This window comes from Camelus bactrianus, chromosome 10, assembly GCF_048773025.1.
Source record: "Camelus bactrianus isolate YW-2024 breed Bactrian camel chromosome 10, ASM4877302v1, whole genome shotgun sequence".
In the NCBI taxonomy this organism is placed as follows: Eukaryota; Metazoa; Chordata; class Mammalia; order Artiodactyla; family Camelidae; genus Camelus; species Camelus bactrianus.
This window is the reverse complement of record NC_133548.1, coordinates 37,685,189-37,701,355: the sequence shown is the minus strand read 5'-3', so window position 1 is coordinate 37,701,355 and position 16,167 is coordinate 37,685,189. Positions and strand designations below refer to the sequence as shown.

The window sequence follows — 16,167 nt, the reverse complement described above, 5'->3', positions numbered from 1 at the left end:
AGACCCAGGTGGGTGTGACTGCAGATCTTGTGTGTATTCTGACGCTACAGGAATTGGTTCAGGCACTGGGACGCCCAGAACCCAGTGGTGGGGGACCCTTCAGGCTCCTGCTGTGATGAGCCAGGCTGGGCTGGAGTTGCTGAGATGGTGATGAATATGGAGCTCAACTTGGGCTGGTGGCAGCTTGTTGGCAGGAGGCTAAGTGGCAAGTCAGAGGCATCAGAGCCAAAGGCCTGGGAAATTGGCCCATGTGACTATCGACCAAATAGAAAAATGAGCAAAATGCATACAGGCAACTCATAGAAGAGGCAATTCAAATGGTAAAAATCAAACCAAATCAAAGCAAAACCAAACATATAAAAAGACTCTTAGCTTCATTATAGTAAGTGGAGCCATGCCTATTAAAATAAAAATTTACAAACCTATCAAAGTGGCAAAGATTTTAAATATGACAGTACCAAATATTGGCGAGAATACGGTGTTAAGTGAGTTTACACATTGCTGGTGGGAATCTAAACTGCTGTAACTGTTTTGCAGAACAGTTTGGCAACACCAGCAAAGTTAAGGGTGTGCAGACCCTCTGAGCCCGTAATTCCACTCCTAGATTGAGGACCCGAGAGAAACAAGCACATGTGCACCAGAAGACATTTAGAAGAATATTTATAGCTGTGCCGTATATTGTAGCAAAAACTGGGAAACGACTCAAATGTCCGTCAAAGGGAGAATACATACATGAATTACAGTCGATTTATACAGTGAAACACCACACAGCAGTGAAGATAAATGGCCCTTAACCACATGTAACAACAGAAAGGAGTTTCCCAAACATAAGGCTGACTGGAGAAAAAAGCAAATTGCTATACACAGTATGATTCCATTTATGTCAAGTTCAAAACCTTATAAAACTAAACAATATGCACATGCAATAAATCTCGAAGGTTAACAAGGGAATAATAAGCACAAAATTCAGGGTAGTGGCTCCTTCAGCAGAAAAAAGCAGAGGTATGAGATCAAGAATGACCTTCATGGTTTTATTTTATTCCAGATATTAGAAGTTCCGGATGTTGGGTACACACACACACACACACACACACACACACACACACACATACATATAGGTGTTCATTTTATTATTTTTGATACCATATAAATTTGTTACATATATATTCTCTTTTGAAGGGATGATGTATTTCATAATTAATAAATTACCTAAAGGGATCTGGAGCATCTAAAACAAATTAGAAGGAAAGCCAGACAGTGGGCAGTTGCACTGACAGGACACCACAGATCCTTGTCTCTTGGGAGAGAGGGTACCAGGGTCCACATCAGGCTGGGGTCAGGGTCACTTGCCTGGGGTCAGGAATCTGTGGAATCCATGTTTCCAAGCCGGCTGTTGCTCCAAAGCTGCCTCTTCCTTTGGTCACAATATCTCCTGCATCTGCAGTACAATTTCTTTACCCTGACTTGTCTAAAGACTGTCCTCAGTTTTAGGTCAAATTTTCCTCTCTTGCATTTATCCTCCCTTTATTGAAAGCCTACTACATGCACAAGCTGTGGTCCCCAGACTTACAGTGCCCCTAGGGGGATGGCAGGCAGAGACAGATAAACCCGGGAGCAGAGAATCACACCCCAGGGGTGCTGCTCCAAATTTCTGGTGCATAAAGTCAGTGCGGACCTTGTTAAAATGCAGATTCCAGGCCTCCCCAGAGAGTCTAACTGAATAGGTCTGGGTGTGGCCCAGGAATGTGCTTTGAAGAAACTCGTAGTGAATTTGGTGCTGCTGGTCCACAGATGCACTTGGAGAAACAGGGCCATTCAGGGTGATAAATGCCGCCATGATAGCAGAAGTGCTTGGGTGTGGGTTCCAAGGATGGACACCTCCCTGAGCTGGGGTGTGAGTGTTAAGTCAGGGTGGCTTCTGGAAGGCCTCCCTATGGAGTGTCCTTACCAGAAGTCATGTTGTGTAATGGCCATTTGTGGACGAGTCACTTGCCCCTGCCCCTCTGCTCCAGCTCAGGGCCTGGCTCAGGAGGCAGGAGATTGTGCTGAGTAGGTTTGGTGAGCGGCAGTCTGGGCTGGTGGCACAGGCCGTTGGGGACTGTCCACTTCTTGGCCTCTCTAGTGCGATCAGATAGGCCCATCTCCCACCAGGTGCTGGGGAGAAGGTCTGGGTCTAGTTTGGATCTGACCAGCATTCCCAACTGGGTGTGGGAGGCAACTCCATAAGCATCCAAGATGAGATTAGGGAGCTGGACTGACTGAGACGTCCCCCCATTAGACACCCCGGAGCTCCTTCGATGCAGCCTTGGATGGTGCTGGAAAGAGGAAGGGAACAAACCAGACGAGGCTAAGGGGTTTCTTAGTTTGGTGATGAGGGGGCTGCTTCCTGTTTCTAGGCCCAGAGCACCCCTCCTTCCTTCCCTGAGTCCAAGTGGGGCCCCTCTCCAAGGGCCTGTGACTCAAACACCTGGCACGAACCCAGTCCTGCCGGGACTGCCTGGCTGCTGTTTGCTCTCGTTTATTAAGTACATCCAGGTGAGTTTTATTGCGGACAGTTCCCTGAGCTACTGTTTCCACATTTGTCTCTTTTGAGTCTGAGATTGCTAAAGGCCTTCACAGCTAATGGACCTTACAGCTCCCAAGAGCATTGAAGGGAGGCCCAGAACTCAGTGGGGGTAATTAGTCAAACGAAATGCAGACTCTGGGGAGCTGAGTGGCAGGAGGTAACTGTAGGGACAGGAGCCTGGGGCCTGCGGCAGGTGTGGGAGCAGCAGCGCAGGCCTCTCCTCACCTCACCTCGCCCTGGTCCTTTCCTGCCTCACCCCTCCCCCTCTGACCCCTACGGAGGGAAGGTCTCCGTGGCCCTTGGTGGCAGGCCCTCAGGCAGGTGGGTGTCCTGGGGCACCTGAGGAGCTGTGAGCTCACCTATCAAGTTACTGCCCCGTTTTCTCTAAACAAGTCTCACCTACTCACCCCTGCTGGAGGCTGGGGGCTGAGCTCAGGTGTCGAGTCTCAGAAGACAGTGTGATGCCTTTTCAGAACCATGGGCTTTGATGCTAGACCATTTGGGTTCAAATCCCAAACCAACTACCTTTGAAGTCTGTGATCTGGGGCAAGTCAATGCACCTTTCTGTGTCTCAGTTTCTTCATCTGTAAATTGAAGATAATAGTAACACTGACCTCAGAAGGTTATTATAGGATTAATGGTATAATAACATGTGCACTGCATATAATAGCACTGACCTCAGAAGGCTGTTATAAGGATTAATGGTATAATAATATATGCACGGTGGTAGCCAGCGTGTATTAGGCACTCAATAAGCGGAAGCTGTTATGCCAAAAGCAGGTGTGACTGGGGCAGAACTGGGAAGCTGAAGTCTATCCGGCATTCATGTGCCCGGATTTGTTTCTCTCTGGGGGGTGGAGAGAGCAAGGCCTCTGGGGAAGCAGCCCTCCTCCTGTGGGGGAGCGGGAGGGAGGAAACACATGGACCCCAGCTTGCTGCTAACCCAAGGAGGTGCGGAGGGAGCCAACATTTGCTAAGCCTCTCTTCTGGATCTAGCATCACTTGCTTCATCTCTTTAAATCCTAACACCTTGCTGGCAGATGAGGAAATAAAAACTCAGAGAGGCCGAGTGACCAATGCAAGCGAGAGGGAGCTGGGATGGGAGCTTAAGGATGTGAGGTTCCTGCTCTTTCCACTGCTGTTCACTTAGTGGATGAACAGGACCTAGCCCCTGGAAGCCCAGCTGACGTCTGCTCTCTAAGAAGCCCATGGAAGGTCACTGATCTCTTTGGAGCCAAAGGGTAAGTCCCCAGAGTCACCGAGGATGCAAGACTGGGCTGTGTAGGGTGCCTGAGTCTGTCTCGTGACTGTCAAGAGCATGCGCTCTTCCAGGACACACAGGGCTGTGCCCTCTCTCCATCTGCAGGTGGACGGTGTTCTGTGCTTGGCCGACATCCTGACCGACGACAGCCACTCGGAGGCCACGCGGGCTGAGGCCGCAGCCGTGGTTGCCCAGGTCACCTCCCCACACCTGCCCTTCACCCAGCACCTCAGCAGCTTCCTGGAGAGCATGGAGGAGATCGTGACTGCTCTCGTTAGTGAGTTGTCTGGGGCGGGAGGGGATGCTGGGTGAGGGGGCCTTGTCACAGTGGTCTTCAGGAAGGAACAGGAGGGTCTCCCTGCCCCCCACTCACTGCACCCCACATACCTCCTGCATGGGAATCACACCAGCTGAAATCCCAGCTGTGAAGTGTCAGAGTCAGGCTTTAAAGAGCCCTGTTGTCAAGTCTCCTTGAATTGAGGTCAGGTTGGGATTCATTGGCCTTTCAGCAAGGAGACCAGGACAAGCCCCAGGGAAGAGTGGGGCCTCAAATGTTGAGACCTTGACCAGATCCTTAGCCAGAGAGACTCTGGTGGGCTTTGTTCCTGAAATCTCAGTCTATTATGCCCAGCAAATGTGGCAGCAAAGACTGGGGGCAAGCGGCTCCACAGAGAAGCCCACTCACACGGCCGGCTGCCTGCAATCCCACCACTGTCCTTGCTTTGGGGGGCCCTGAGAGCTTTGGCTATCCTATTCCCCTGTTCCGACTTGTGTGCTCCGGCGGGGAGAAGCAGAGCCCGGAATTACAAAATACACTCTTCCTGCAGTTTCCCCTCCCCAAACTGCAGAAACTGGAAGGGCTCATCTGGATGACAGTCCTCAGGACACTTGTTTTACAAATCACATCCTCTCTTTTATAAGCGCTGGTGATGGTCTGTATTTCTGCTTCGGTCCCCATCTCTGTCACTGTCTCTGTATCTGTATCTTATTGAAACTGAAGGAAAATGGATTCCATCAGAAAATGTAGGGTTAACACTGGGTGTTACCAAACCTAGGGCTGGGAATATCTGGAATAGCACAAATTTAGGGGCAGCACAGACCAGTGGACTTGCAGTCCGAACACTTGGGCTTGGTTTTTGGTCTCTGATTCATCCATTCAGCAAATAGCTATTGACCACTAACCCTGTGCTGGCCTGTGTGAGACGCTGCCGCTCACAAGCTGTGTCACACTGCAAAGCCCACCGTGCAATTTTCCTACCAGACAAAGCAAGGGGTCGGACCTCAGGGGTCATGCTAGCTCTAGAATTTTTAGACCTGCAAGTACTTTGCACCTAGGAGGACTCAGTTAAGTTGACTTTATGGCTAATTCTAGTGCCTGGGGCCGTGACACTCACAGGCCAAGCTGGGAGAAATCAACTTGTCAACATCCACACTTAATCAAAGTTGAGAAAACACAGAAGCCCATTGTGGAAAGTCTTGGCTGGAGGGAACTCAAGCGACCATAAAGTGTAATGCCCATTCATTCTATAAGAGAAGAAGCCTAGGCCCAGAGGGCTTGAGGGGCCTTCTCAAGGCCACACAACTGTGTTAGGGGTCACTTCTGCCAGGAGTGTCGTGCTCAGTCACGCGCCAGAGTCAGGCGGGTAACACACATGAGCTGAAGGGAAGGAAGAAGAGAATCAGGAGGCTTGAGTCCTATACTGAATTTATTTATTTAATATTTTTGAGTTGTCTTATTTTGTACATTTTTATTTCTTTTTTTGTCTTTGTTTTTGAGGGGAGGAGATAATTAGGTTTTTATTTATTAAAAAATTTTTTTAATTAAAAATATTTTTATATTTATTTATTTTCTATTTTCCTTCTTTTATTAATGTAATTTCTTTTTTTCTTCTTTTTAAACATTTTTTATTGAGTTATAATCATTTTACAATGTTGTGTCAATATTTATTTATTTTTAATGGAAGTACTAGGGATTGAACCCAGGACCTCGTGCATGCTAAGCACGTGCTCTACCACTGAACTTTACCTTCTCCTCCCCACATATTGAATTTAAAAACATGTGCAGTGACTAAAGAGGGGCAGTCACTGATAAACTCCGGTTGATTATTGCCATGTAAGAAAGGCCAATTAAAAAAAAAAGACAAAAATCCTAAGTTTTATAGAAAATCTCCCAATTTATAAATGATTGCAAACAATAAATCAAAACGTATGTATTCCAAATGACTTTTCATTATTGTCCTGTGTCCATTCCTCCTTCTTTGCCTGGGCTGTATTTCTGCCCGGAGAAGAGGAGTCTCCCTATTTATTTCACTGTGATGAAGATACATTGTGGAGTCTGCTCTGAGAGTCAGCAGATGGGATATATCTTCTGGGCAGGAAGCCAGGGCTCTGTTCTTTGGTGGGAAATAGTCCTCCAATTTCTTGCCATTCCCTGGAAACATTTATAAATGAGTCACTGGAATCCTCAATTTAATCTTCCTAACACACACCAGGTGACTCAGACTGTAGTTCAAATAAATGTGCATCAAAATTAAAAGGCACTTAGCTGCTGGTGTTAATAATTGCTGTGTCAGCAGCAATGGTGACTGCATAAGAATGAGAATAGGTGTTTGGACTTAGAAGAAATCATGCAGAAAAGCGGGCCAGTTTGTGTGGTCTCACTCCCATACCCTGGATGCAGGGGAAGTGGCCTGGAAGGGATTGGCTGACCCTGGTGGTTCCCACAAAGTCAGAGGATAAGGCAGTTATTGGAAAAGGGGAAATCATTGAGTTCTTAATTCCTTGGCTAATCTGCTGGCCCAGCCCAGGAGTGGCCAGATCAAGATTTTCGGTTGTTTAGTGGAGTGGTCACACCTGGGCTGTGGGGAGCAGCGCTGCCCAGAGGCAGGCATTGCCCTCCTCCTTTAATAGAAATGAAGCTAGAGCTGCAAGAGCATCCCTGGGGATGAGGCAAAGAGGCCTAGAGACAAGAGGCAGCCTGGCGAGTAGGAAGGATGAGGACTTCGGAGTTAGGTGGACCTGGATTTGATTCTAGGCCCCTCAGATTACCATCACTCCTCAGCGCCACAATTTGGGGAAAAATCATTTAACATTTGAATCCTCAGTCCCTTCATCTATAAAATTTGATAAGCAGTTGGGTTGTTGTGAGGATGGAGTGACCTAATGAGATGAAGAATATACAGCAGTGCCCGACCTGGAGTAAACACTCCATCAGTGCAGCCGCTGCTCTGGCTACCAGCTTCTCTGGATCTCAGCTCCTACGTCGGTAAATGGAGCGACCCTCTGCTGCTCTAAAGATGCTCAGAAATAAATGGCACAGTGCAAGACACACTGCAGGGGGTTCAACTAAGGCTATTTTCTGTCCCTTTATAGGTAGGGACCAGAAACTGCAATCACTGGAAGGTGCCAAGAGGTGCCAATTTTAATATCAGAACCTGGAAGTAGACTCTTTGGAAGCAAGAGCTAGAAACCAGGATAGAGCATAGCTCAGCTCTGCCCTGGAAACTTTCCTCCTCTCTTATGGCTATTTTCTTAAAGCGTGGCTTCTCTTCCTGTATTTTTATAGAGCTGTTATTGGTAGAAGGGGGCCTGAACCCAGGAAGCACTTTGACTGATGGTCAAGGTGGAGCTGAGGGTCAGAAGTCAGGGCCACTGGGACGGGTGGGCAGCATCATGAACCCTTTTGTGTCTTCTCTGAGGCAGGAGTCCATTCTAGGTCATATGGAGCCCATGGAGGAAGGTGTTAGGTGGGGGAGGGATGCAGGGGTGGGGGGTGGTCCCCTTCTCCTTAAAGACCCTCAATTCAATTACAGAAGATGAGTGGGGGAATGTGCTTAGGACTGGGTCAGAGAGAAAGAGCCTGACATTCAGGGGCTCGGTGTAGGATTTTCTGCAGTGAGCTGACACTTATCCTGGGACCAAAAGAAACTCCTGAGGCTTTGCTGATGGCAGCTGAAGAGATAGAGTCTTTACGTTTTAATTTCAGCTTCTTTCTCAAGGCAAATTCAGCAGCAGTCTAGTGTACATGACTGGAGACACTCATGGACTAGGTGCTCTTTCCTGCCGCAGGGCCTTTGTACATGCTGTTCCTTTGGCTTGGAATATGCTCTTCCCCCAAATACCCCCATGATTGCTTCATTTTCCCCCTAAGGTCTCAGTTGTAAAGTCACATTTCAGGGAGAACTTCCTCATGTACCCAGTGGGCCTCTAGTTATTCTCTGTCTTAGAACCTGTTTATTTTCACCCTCACATTTATTAGAAATTGCAGTTATTTATATTGACTTTTTAAAAGCTCATTTTCTTTTGCCCATTATTAGGATGTGAGCTTAATAGAAACAAAACCTGATCTTTTTTGTTCATCAGCCTATCTGAAAACACCAGGGTGCCTGGAACCCAGTGTTCACTTAGTAAATACTTGTTGGATGAAGGCGTGATTAGGACTCACGCATCAGGCTTCAAATGCCAGCCCTGCTACTTCTGTAGACAGATAAGCTTCCCTCTCCAGTAACTACTTTCTTCATCTGTAAAATGGGAATGATAACGCCTGCCCAGATTTTCTCCCAGAGCTATTGTGGGAACCAGATGAGGTAGCTGACATGAAAGCACTCGACAGTGAAGTTGTTTTCTTCCTCTTCACCATCCAGAACTGTGCCAAGAGGCCTCGTCCGGGGAAGTCTTCCTGCTGGCCTCTGCGGCCCTTGCCAACATCACCTTCTTTGACACGATGGCCTGTGAGATGCTCCTGCAGCTGAATGCCATCCGCGTCCTTCTGGAGGCCTGCAGCGACAAGCAGAGGGTAGATACGCCTTACACCCGGGACCAGGTGAGCAGCTCAGGAGGAACCAGCCCAGAACCTGTCACCATGAAGACAGAGGGCAGGAGGCCAGGGCTGAGGTTCCAGGGAGGGGCAGCATGGGCTGCAGCACACAGTCAGTCCTGGTAGTCGAGTTTCATCTGAAGGAAAAGGAATATGTTCTCAACATGCCTTGTTGTCCTTGGAGCATCTGCACGAGCCCACTTCCCACTCCCTTTGCCCATCCCAGCCACTACAGGGGTTCCTCCATCTCCATCCAAACCTGTCCATCCTGGGGGGTCAGAGAGGCCTCATGGGAAAATCCCTAGACTCTGTCCAGCCATCTGGGTGCCTGATTGTCTGATATTGTACTGGCAGTGAGTTTCTTTCTATTTCTGCCTCCATGACATGGGCTTGGAGCAGAGCCTAGATTCGGGTCTCAATCACTGTATCAGTCTCAATTTTTTTTTTTTTGTATATTTGAGTTCCACATAAAGTTTTGTTCGGAGAAAAAGGATTTTACTACTAAATGTGTTTGAAACCATTGAGTGAGGGGGTTTTCAAGGGCCTTTGAGCTCTAAGGTTGTGGAATTCTATGCTGTCCCATCTCTGCTCTGCTCAGCCTCCCATTTCCCTACCAGAGGTGGGGGTGGCAGATCTGGGGGTTTTAGTTCTCTGAAAATTCCTCCAGGTGCCTGAGCTCAGTGTTGGATGATCCCGCAACCTCCAACCCAGTTCACCCCTGTCTGCATCCTGGCCCCCCAGCCCCACCTGTGTCTTCCAGCCTCATCACCCAGTCAGAGCTGCCACAGCCTCACTGCAGCTCCTACCCCAGCAACTTCAGGAAGGCCTTCCCGGATGGACGGCTTTCCCTGGGAGCCTCCTTTCCTTGAAGGCCACACCTCACAATGCAGTGTTGACTTTTCCGATGATACTTATTCCTTTCCAGTTATTTTGTTGTCAGTTTATCCCCCTGAGGGCATGGCCCAAGTGCTGTACTCTCCTAGGATTTCTTCAGGCCTCTAGCCCAGAGCGGGTACCCAGGGCAAAATTCTTTAAATGTTTGTTTGGGACACAAAAGGGAAGAAGCAGGCTGGAACTTCATCAGTTGTCTCTGTCATTAGAATCACCCGTGGAAGGGCAGCCGACCAGAGACACTCCCATTAAGAGAGAATTGTCTAGTATATAAACATTCGTATAAGAGGGTTCTGTTAATACAGTGAGGCTGGTAATATCTGCCCCATTTTACAGATAAGAATATTGAGGCTCTAGAGAGTGTCCCCCCAATCATATGGTTGGCAAGTAGCTAGCCAGCAATAAATCCTGGCCTGAAGTGGACTTTGATCTTTGACTTTCATCTGCTCCCATCTCTGAAAATGAACAGGAGATAGTGAAGCTCTGGGGTCAGAGAGACAGAGTGTCAATCATGTCTGGAGCCACTTATTAATTGGGTGACTTTGGGCAAGTCATAGCCTCTTGGACGTTGGTTTTCTCATCTATTAATTAGGTCCACCTTGCAGGGTTATTGTGGGGGTGAGTGAAACAATACGTGTAAAGGACCTGATACAGTGCTTTGTCCCTGAGTCCTTCGTAAGTGGTGAATATCATTATTTTTCAAACTTGATGTTCCAAGGAGAAGCACAGATAGTGAATTAGCCAAAATCCTCAGCTTGGCCTTCCAAGTCTTGCGTGAGATGGTAACTCATGCAACTTCTCTTCCAGTTTAATCTCACTTCTTTGGACAAGCCCCTCACAGAGACAGGGTATGGCAGTATGGACAGATGAGTGGTGGCCCACAGGGCTGGCCGTTGGCCACTAGGCTCTTGAGGGGGAGTCACAGTCCTTGGCTGTGGGAAATGGGGCTGGAGAGCTCACTCTGCACAATCTGCCTTGCTCCTTCTCTTCTCTTCTTCAGATGGATGCCTCCAGTTGCTGCGTCTCTTACCTCCCTGACACATTTTAGGTCCCTTTGCCTTTAAGTGCCTCTCCTGTAGCTAACTCTGGTCATTCCATACAAGATCCAGTAGTGAGACACTAAGTACAGGGATTTGGGGATCAGATGACCTGGGTTCAAAGCTTCTCTGCTGTATAATCATGCAACTTTGGGCAATTTACTCCGAGCCTCACTTTTCTCATCTGTGAAAGGGTTGAATAATACATAGCTCACAGAGATGAAATAAGAATTGAATAACGAATGAATACAAACTCTTAGTGCAGTTCCTGGTGCAGAGAAACTATTAAATAAGTGGAACCCACTGTCAATGCTATTATTATTATTGGCCTTTGAATGTGTGGTACTCAGCCCTGAATGGGGACCCTTCAGAGGGCATTTTTCTTATCTGCAAGGTGGGATGGCCTTTGCCGGCTTAGACATCCTATGGCTCTATGTGCAGAGACCCTTTTTCATCAGGAGGAGTGACTGGCCCCCTCTAAAAACCTCAGATTCCTAGGAAGGAGGGGGCTCAGGTGGAGAGAGAATGTGGTCAAGTTCTACTTAGAGGGCAGTTCTTTCTGAATCTGGAGTCAGGCGTTTTCCTGCTGCACTCCCCCACCCCTCCATCCCCCTCCCTACCTCTGAGCCAGGCTTGTCTCCCTCATCCTCAGAATGGCTTCACCTTCTGCCCTGACTCAGGGCAACCACTTAGCTAGTGAGAGCGGACTCATTAGAGAAACAAACGGCTCTTTCCTGCGGCAGAGGGAAGATTAAGGTGATCAGAGCGCTCTCAGTAATGAAGACAAAGAAGATGAATTAGACTCTGAAGTGCTCACCGCCCCCTGAAACACTTAGGAGATTAAATGCCCGTGAGTCTTCCGGTAATGCTTCTGCCAGTGACGCCAGTGCTGTGCAGAGCCTCTTGGTCTCGGATCTGTATTTGTCCATCTCTGTTTGAACATATCAGGGAGAACCCCTCCATCATCCTAGCAAGCTGAGTCCACGGAATTTTTCCGACAGAAGCCTTGGTGGCCATGCCTGTCCTGTACCCACTCTGGGAGTGTGGACAGTGGTGAGGGCAGCCTTGGGCCTGGGCTCTTCTAGCCCCATCTGCTAATCTAGGCGAGCTGGATGTGGTCAGCCACCCAGAAACTCTCCCTGCCTTATGAGTCATCTGCGTGGCCCGTGTTTTCATCCCCAGCAAGTATTTTCTAGGGTCATGCTGCCCAGGGAACCTGGCTACACGTGTAACAATAGGGTTGGGGGAAAAGGGCTGCTCACCTCTGCCCTGCCTGTGGAGTGGTGACAACCTTGGGTGAAAGGGATGTGCTTATCTTGTCTAATCCACAGCAGAGACTTCCACTGAGCATGACTTTACAGCTTTCAGAAAGTAATTGCTTTCACAGAGGTGAAAGGTGATGGTGTATTCACTTCCCATGAAGACACATTGCTTGGCATTTTAGAATGTTCAGATTTTGTAGCATTTCTGAGACTTTTCTGTGAATACCAGGAGTCTATCAGAAATGCCAGTTAGTAGCAATTAAAATTTTGACTTACATTGCAAAAGCTCTCTATAGTTTATAAAGTCTTATCATATACATATATGACATAGTAGGAACAGTATAGACTTTGGGTTCACACAGATCTGAGTGAATATCCTGATTCTGCCATTTCCTAGCTGTGTGACCTCAGACAAACTGCTTAACCTCTCTGAGCCACAATTCCCTCGTCTGTGTAATAGGGATACTAATATTTCCTCCCTCCTTGTGTCATTATAGTGGTTAGATGGCATAATGCTCATAAAATAGTTAGAATCCAAGTGGATACTCAATAATGAACGGGCCAGGGGTCTCTCTGCTGATTAGCAAAAGACAGAGGCCAATCCATCTGAGTTTTGATATTGATACATTTGACCCTACACTGGCTCCAGCCATAGGAGCCCCTGTTACAGGGGGACTGACCTATCCAGAAGGCGTGTATGTTACTGAGCAAACACACAAGACAGGGTTGCTTTCAGTACTGGATCTTGTTGAAGTCAATCCTTGGTTGGCCGCTTCTGAAGAAGAGGCCAAGTCTATAGCTGGCCTGGCAGTGGATGTGATTGCTTCAAGTTTTGGTCAGACAAGGGAGGGAGGGCACACTGTCTATGACCTACTTCCCACTGTGTGAGAGAGAGAGGGAGAGAGAAAGACAGAGAGAACATGTGACAGGACTATAAGCCACTAAATGGAACGATGCATTTACTTGCGTATGAATATACGTGCATATATATATTCTGCCTATCTGGAGAGGCTTAGAGAAAACCAGGATCACAACACCCAGGTCTGATCTGTTCCAGAAACCCCTCCCTACGCAGCCAAGGGAAAACCACGCCCACAGACAGTGGTCTGGCGTCTACATGCTCTCTAATACTGTGAGGCTGACACCCCATCTAGCAATTAAAGAACAATTCCAATTACAGTTCTATGAACTCTTGGCTTTTTGTCCTAATTTCCACACAGCATAAAAGCAATCATAACTTTTCATTAAATGTATGCGAGATTTTCTGTATTGTAAGTACTATCAGATCAGAGCTCCTGTCTCTGTTTGGGTATCCCAGGTACTCCTTACTTGTCTTTTTTTTTTTTTAATTGAAGTATAGTTGATTTGCAATGTTGTGTTAGTTTCTGGTGCACAGTATAGTGATTCAGTTATTTATATGTATATACATAATCTGTGCTACACAGTAGGACCTTGTTTATCTATTTTATATAAGCTTTTCAGTGGTATGGTCTTCAGTGTTCATGACATAGCAAAGGAAAGGGACAAGGGTAGGGTCAGCGTGTGATCAGGGCTGACTGCTGAGACATTGTAAAGGATGCAGACGAGCCTGAGGTTAGTTTGTGAAAAGTAAGCCTTTACAGAGTAAACCTTCTCGTCTACATATATACTGACACCAGAAGGCTTTGCTGACCTCCTTCTTACCACACAAGGGCATTTCTTTTTGAACCAGTGATATGAGATTTCCTGTTACTCTGGTTCCATTTGCTATTCGCCTCAGTTTTCCTAAGGTCTTTGGGAAGTCAGAGGAAAAATGATTTTAAAATGCCACAGAAAGTCATGAACACAGTTGGTTGGGTTCTCCCCTGGGAAAGGCTCCTCCCGCTCTGGGACCTTGCCTCTGTTGGGAGGGATCTCACATTGGCCACACATCTTGACAACATGAGGTGTTGCACTGGTTAGTACTTGACACAGTCTTTCAAGGCCAGGGTCCCTTTCAGGCTCTGTTGCCTGGGGGCAGAGTACATTCATTTTATAACACATACTCTCGGTGCTTGACAAAACATTAAGTCATGTAATGCTCGTAACAGTCTTATGAATTACCTTTAACTTCTGTAGAGGGCCAGCTAATGGCTCCTCCAAAGATGCCCGTGTCCTAATCCCTCAAACCTGTGAATAGGCTACCTTACATGGCAAAAGGGATGTTCTTCAGATGTGATTAAATTAAAGATCATGGTACAGGGTTATTATCCTTTATTAGACATGTGGGCCCAATGTAACCAGAGCGATTCTTATAAGTAGGAGGCAGACAGCTCAGAGTCAGAGTGTGAGATGTGATTAAGGAAGCAGCGGTCAGAGCGATGGTGGTGGGGGTGGCAGGAGCCAAGGAGTGTGAGCAGCTTCTAGAAACTGGAAAAGGCAAGGACATGGACTCTCCCCTCGAGCCCCTAGAAGGAATGCAGCTCTGTCAATGCCTTGATTTTAGCTCCATAAGACTCATTGTGGACTTCTGACCTCCAGCACTGCAGGATAAAATGGTGTGGTTTTAAACCACTGAGTTTGTGGTAATTTGTTTTAGCAGCAACAGAAAACTAATATACCTTCATTAACCAGGGCACAGAAAGGTTGAGTACCACGGCCAAGATCCGATGGAAAATAAATGATAGGCTGGTCCTTGCACTTAGCCATTCCTCTACCCTGCCTCTTCCCTAGGGCCTCTCCCAAGGCTGATACCCTCTGTATTCACTAAATAGCTACAGAGGGATTAGTACCCTCTCACTCAGGAGGAACAGAACTTGATTAAAAATCATCAGACAGGAATGAACTCACCTGGGCCAGGGGAAAACTGTGCACCTGGCTCCTGTACTCTGTCCCCTGACAGCATTGCTAGCTTGTAGCTAACAAGGTAACCCAGTTGTCCCTAAAACCCCAGGCCCAGGTCTGACGGAGGAGCAACGTTGATCTCCCCTTCCCTCTACATCATGGTGCACACAAGGATGTTTCAAAAGGGGGACTCAAAGCAGGGCATAATTAGCATTTATTCAAATTGTGCCTAATTGAATACTTCATCTGCACCTCAGAAGACCACATGGGGTACAGGTTCTGTAAAGAGGAAGTAATTTTCATTAACAGGATCTAAATTAGTCTGACACAAAGACCTACCTGTGCCTGTGGCACAGCTAATAATTGTGTAATGAACTTGATGTTGCAAAGATTTCCTTTTTTATTTTGCCTTTCCTTCCTTCGTTCCTTCCTTCTTTCCTTCTTTCCTTCCTTCCTTCTCTTTTCATTTTGTATGTCAAGCAGGCGTCTTTATTCAGAGGCCGGGCTGGTGATGGTTGGAGGGGAGTGGCCCCTGTGCTCACAGCCCAGAGAAGACCAAATAAACTGCAGCCTGACAGAGTCTTGGCCTTGTGAATCCTTCCTCGTAAGACTCTGTCCTTTATGCCCCTTGAGAACATTCTGTATTTTGACTGCTTCTTCACGCTCATATTTTTCTTCTAACTCCTTCCACTCAGCCCTAAACACTCACAATCCTAAAACAGAGGGGAGAAAAGAGCTTCTAAGGACTAAATCTCCTTTAGTCCTATTATCTTTCTAAAATGCAAATAGGAGCTTGTCACTCCCCTCATAAAACACCTGGTGGTACAGAGTGGCCTTCAGGATGAAGCCTTGAGGGTATCTCCTGTCCCTCCCCTGCCCAGCCACCTATCACGCTCACCCGCCCAGCCCTGGACCAGGTCTGAACTGGAAAGGACAGCAGCCTAAGAAGGCATGTCCCTTTCCAGCATGTGTTTAGTGGGGAAGGGAGGAGATAAAGATTCTAATAATGTGGCAAACTTTTTTCCTTTCTATTTAAAAGAAGAGATTTTTTGTGTGTATTTATTATCCAGCATAGTATACCAATATTGAACAAACTAAAATCTAGAGAATACACTCTGTTGGTAAACATCACGTTGCTGCGTATGATTTAGCTGCCTGACCTGTCCTCAGGGGACTGTCATCTGCTGACTGAGGTCGGGGCATGGCCTAGGGTTCTAAAGTGTGACAGGCTTTGAAGGAGCCTTTCAAGAGAGAGAAACCTGCACCACGGAAAAGTGTTATTTTATTTTAATTTCTCTTAATTACTACTTGAGAGTGCTGTCCACTTCTACGAAAGTGGGTGGATTTTCATTTTGCTAAAATGTGTGTCAGGAGCAGTGTCATGGGTGTCATCTGGGTTCACAGGTGCCACATTTCCAATATATCCCGTGGTGTTTGGCACCCTGAAGAACTGGGGGTCTGCAGCGGGTCCCTTGCTGGCTCATTCCTTAATCTAGTTTTATGCCGTGAGTTTTCTGTGCAACCTTGACTAT

At 47.3% G+C, this 16,167-nt stretch overlaps 1 protein-coding gene across 5 annotated transcripts in view; it reads left to right on the top strand.

The window, feature by feature from the left end:
• INSC (INSC spindle orientation adaptor protein) overlaps positions 1-16,167 on the top strand; it is a 122,274-nt gene that overhangs the window by 96,314 nt on the left and 9,793 nt on the right. For all 5 annotated transcript variants that reach the window (XM_045523936.2, XM_045523935.2, XM_010964825.3 and 2 more), the window contains 2 exons: positions 3,933-4,104; positions 8,471-8,649. In XM_045523936.2, the coding sequence (XP_045379892.1) occupies positions 3,933-4,104; positions 8,471-8,649 (351 nt within the window). The remainder of the gene's footprint in view (positions 1-3,932; positions 4,105-8,470; positions 8,650-16,167) is intronic.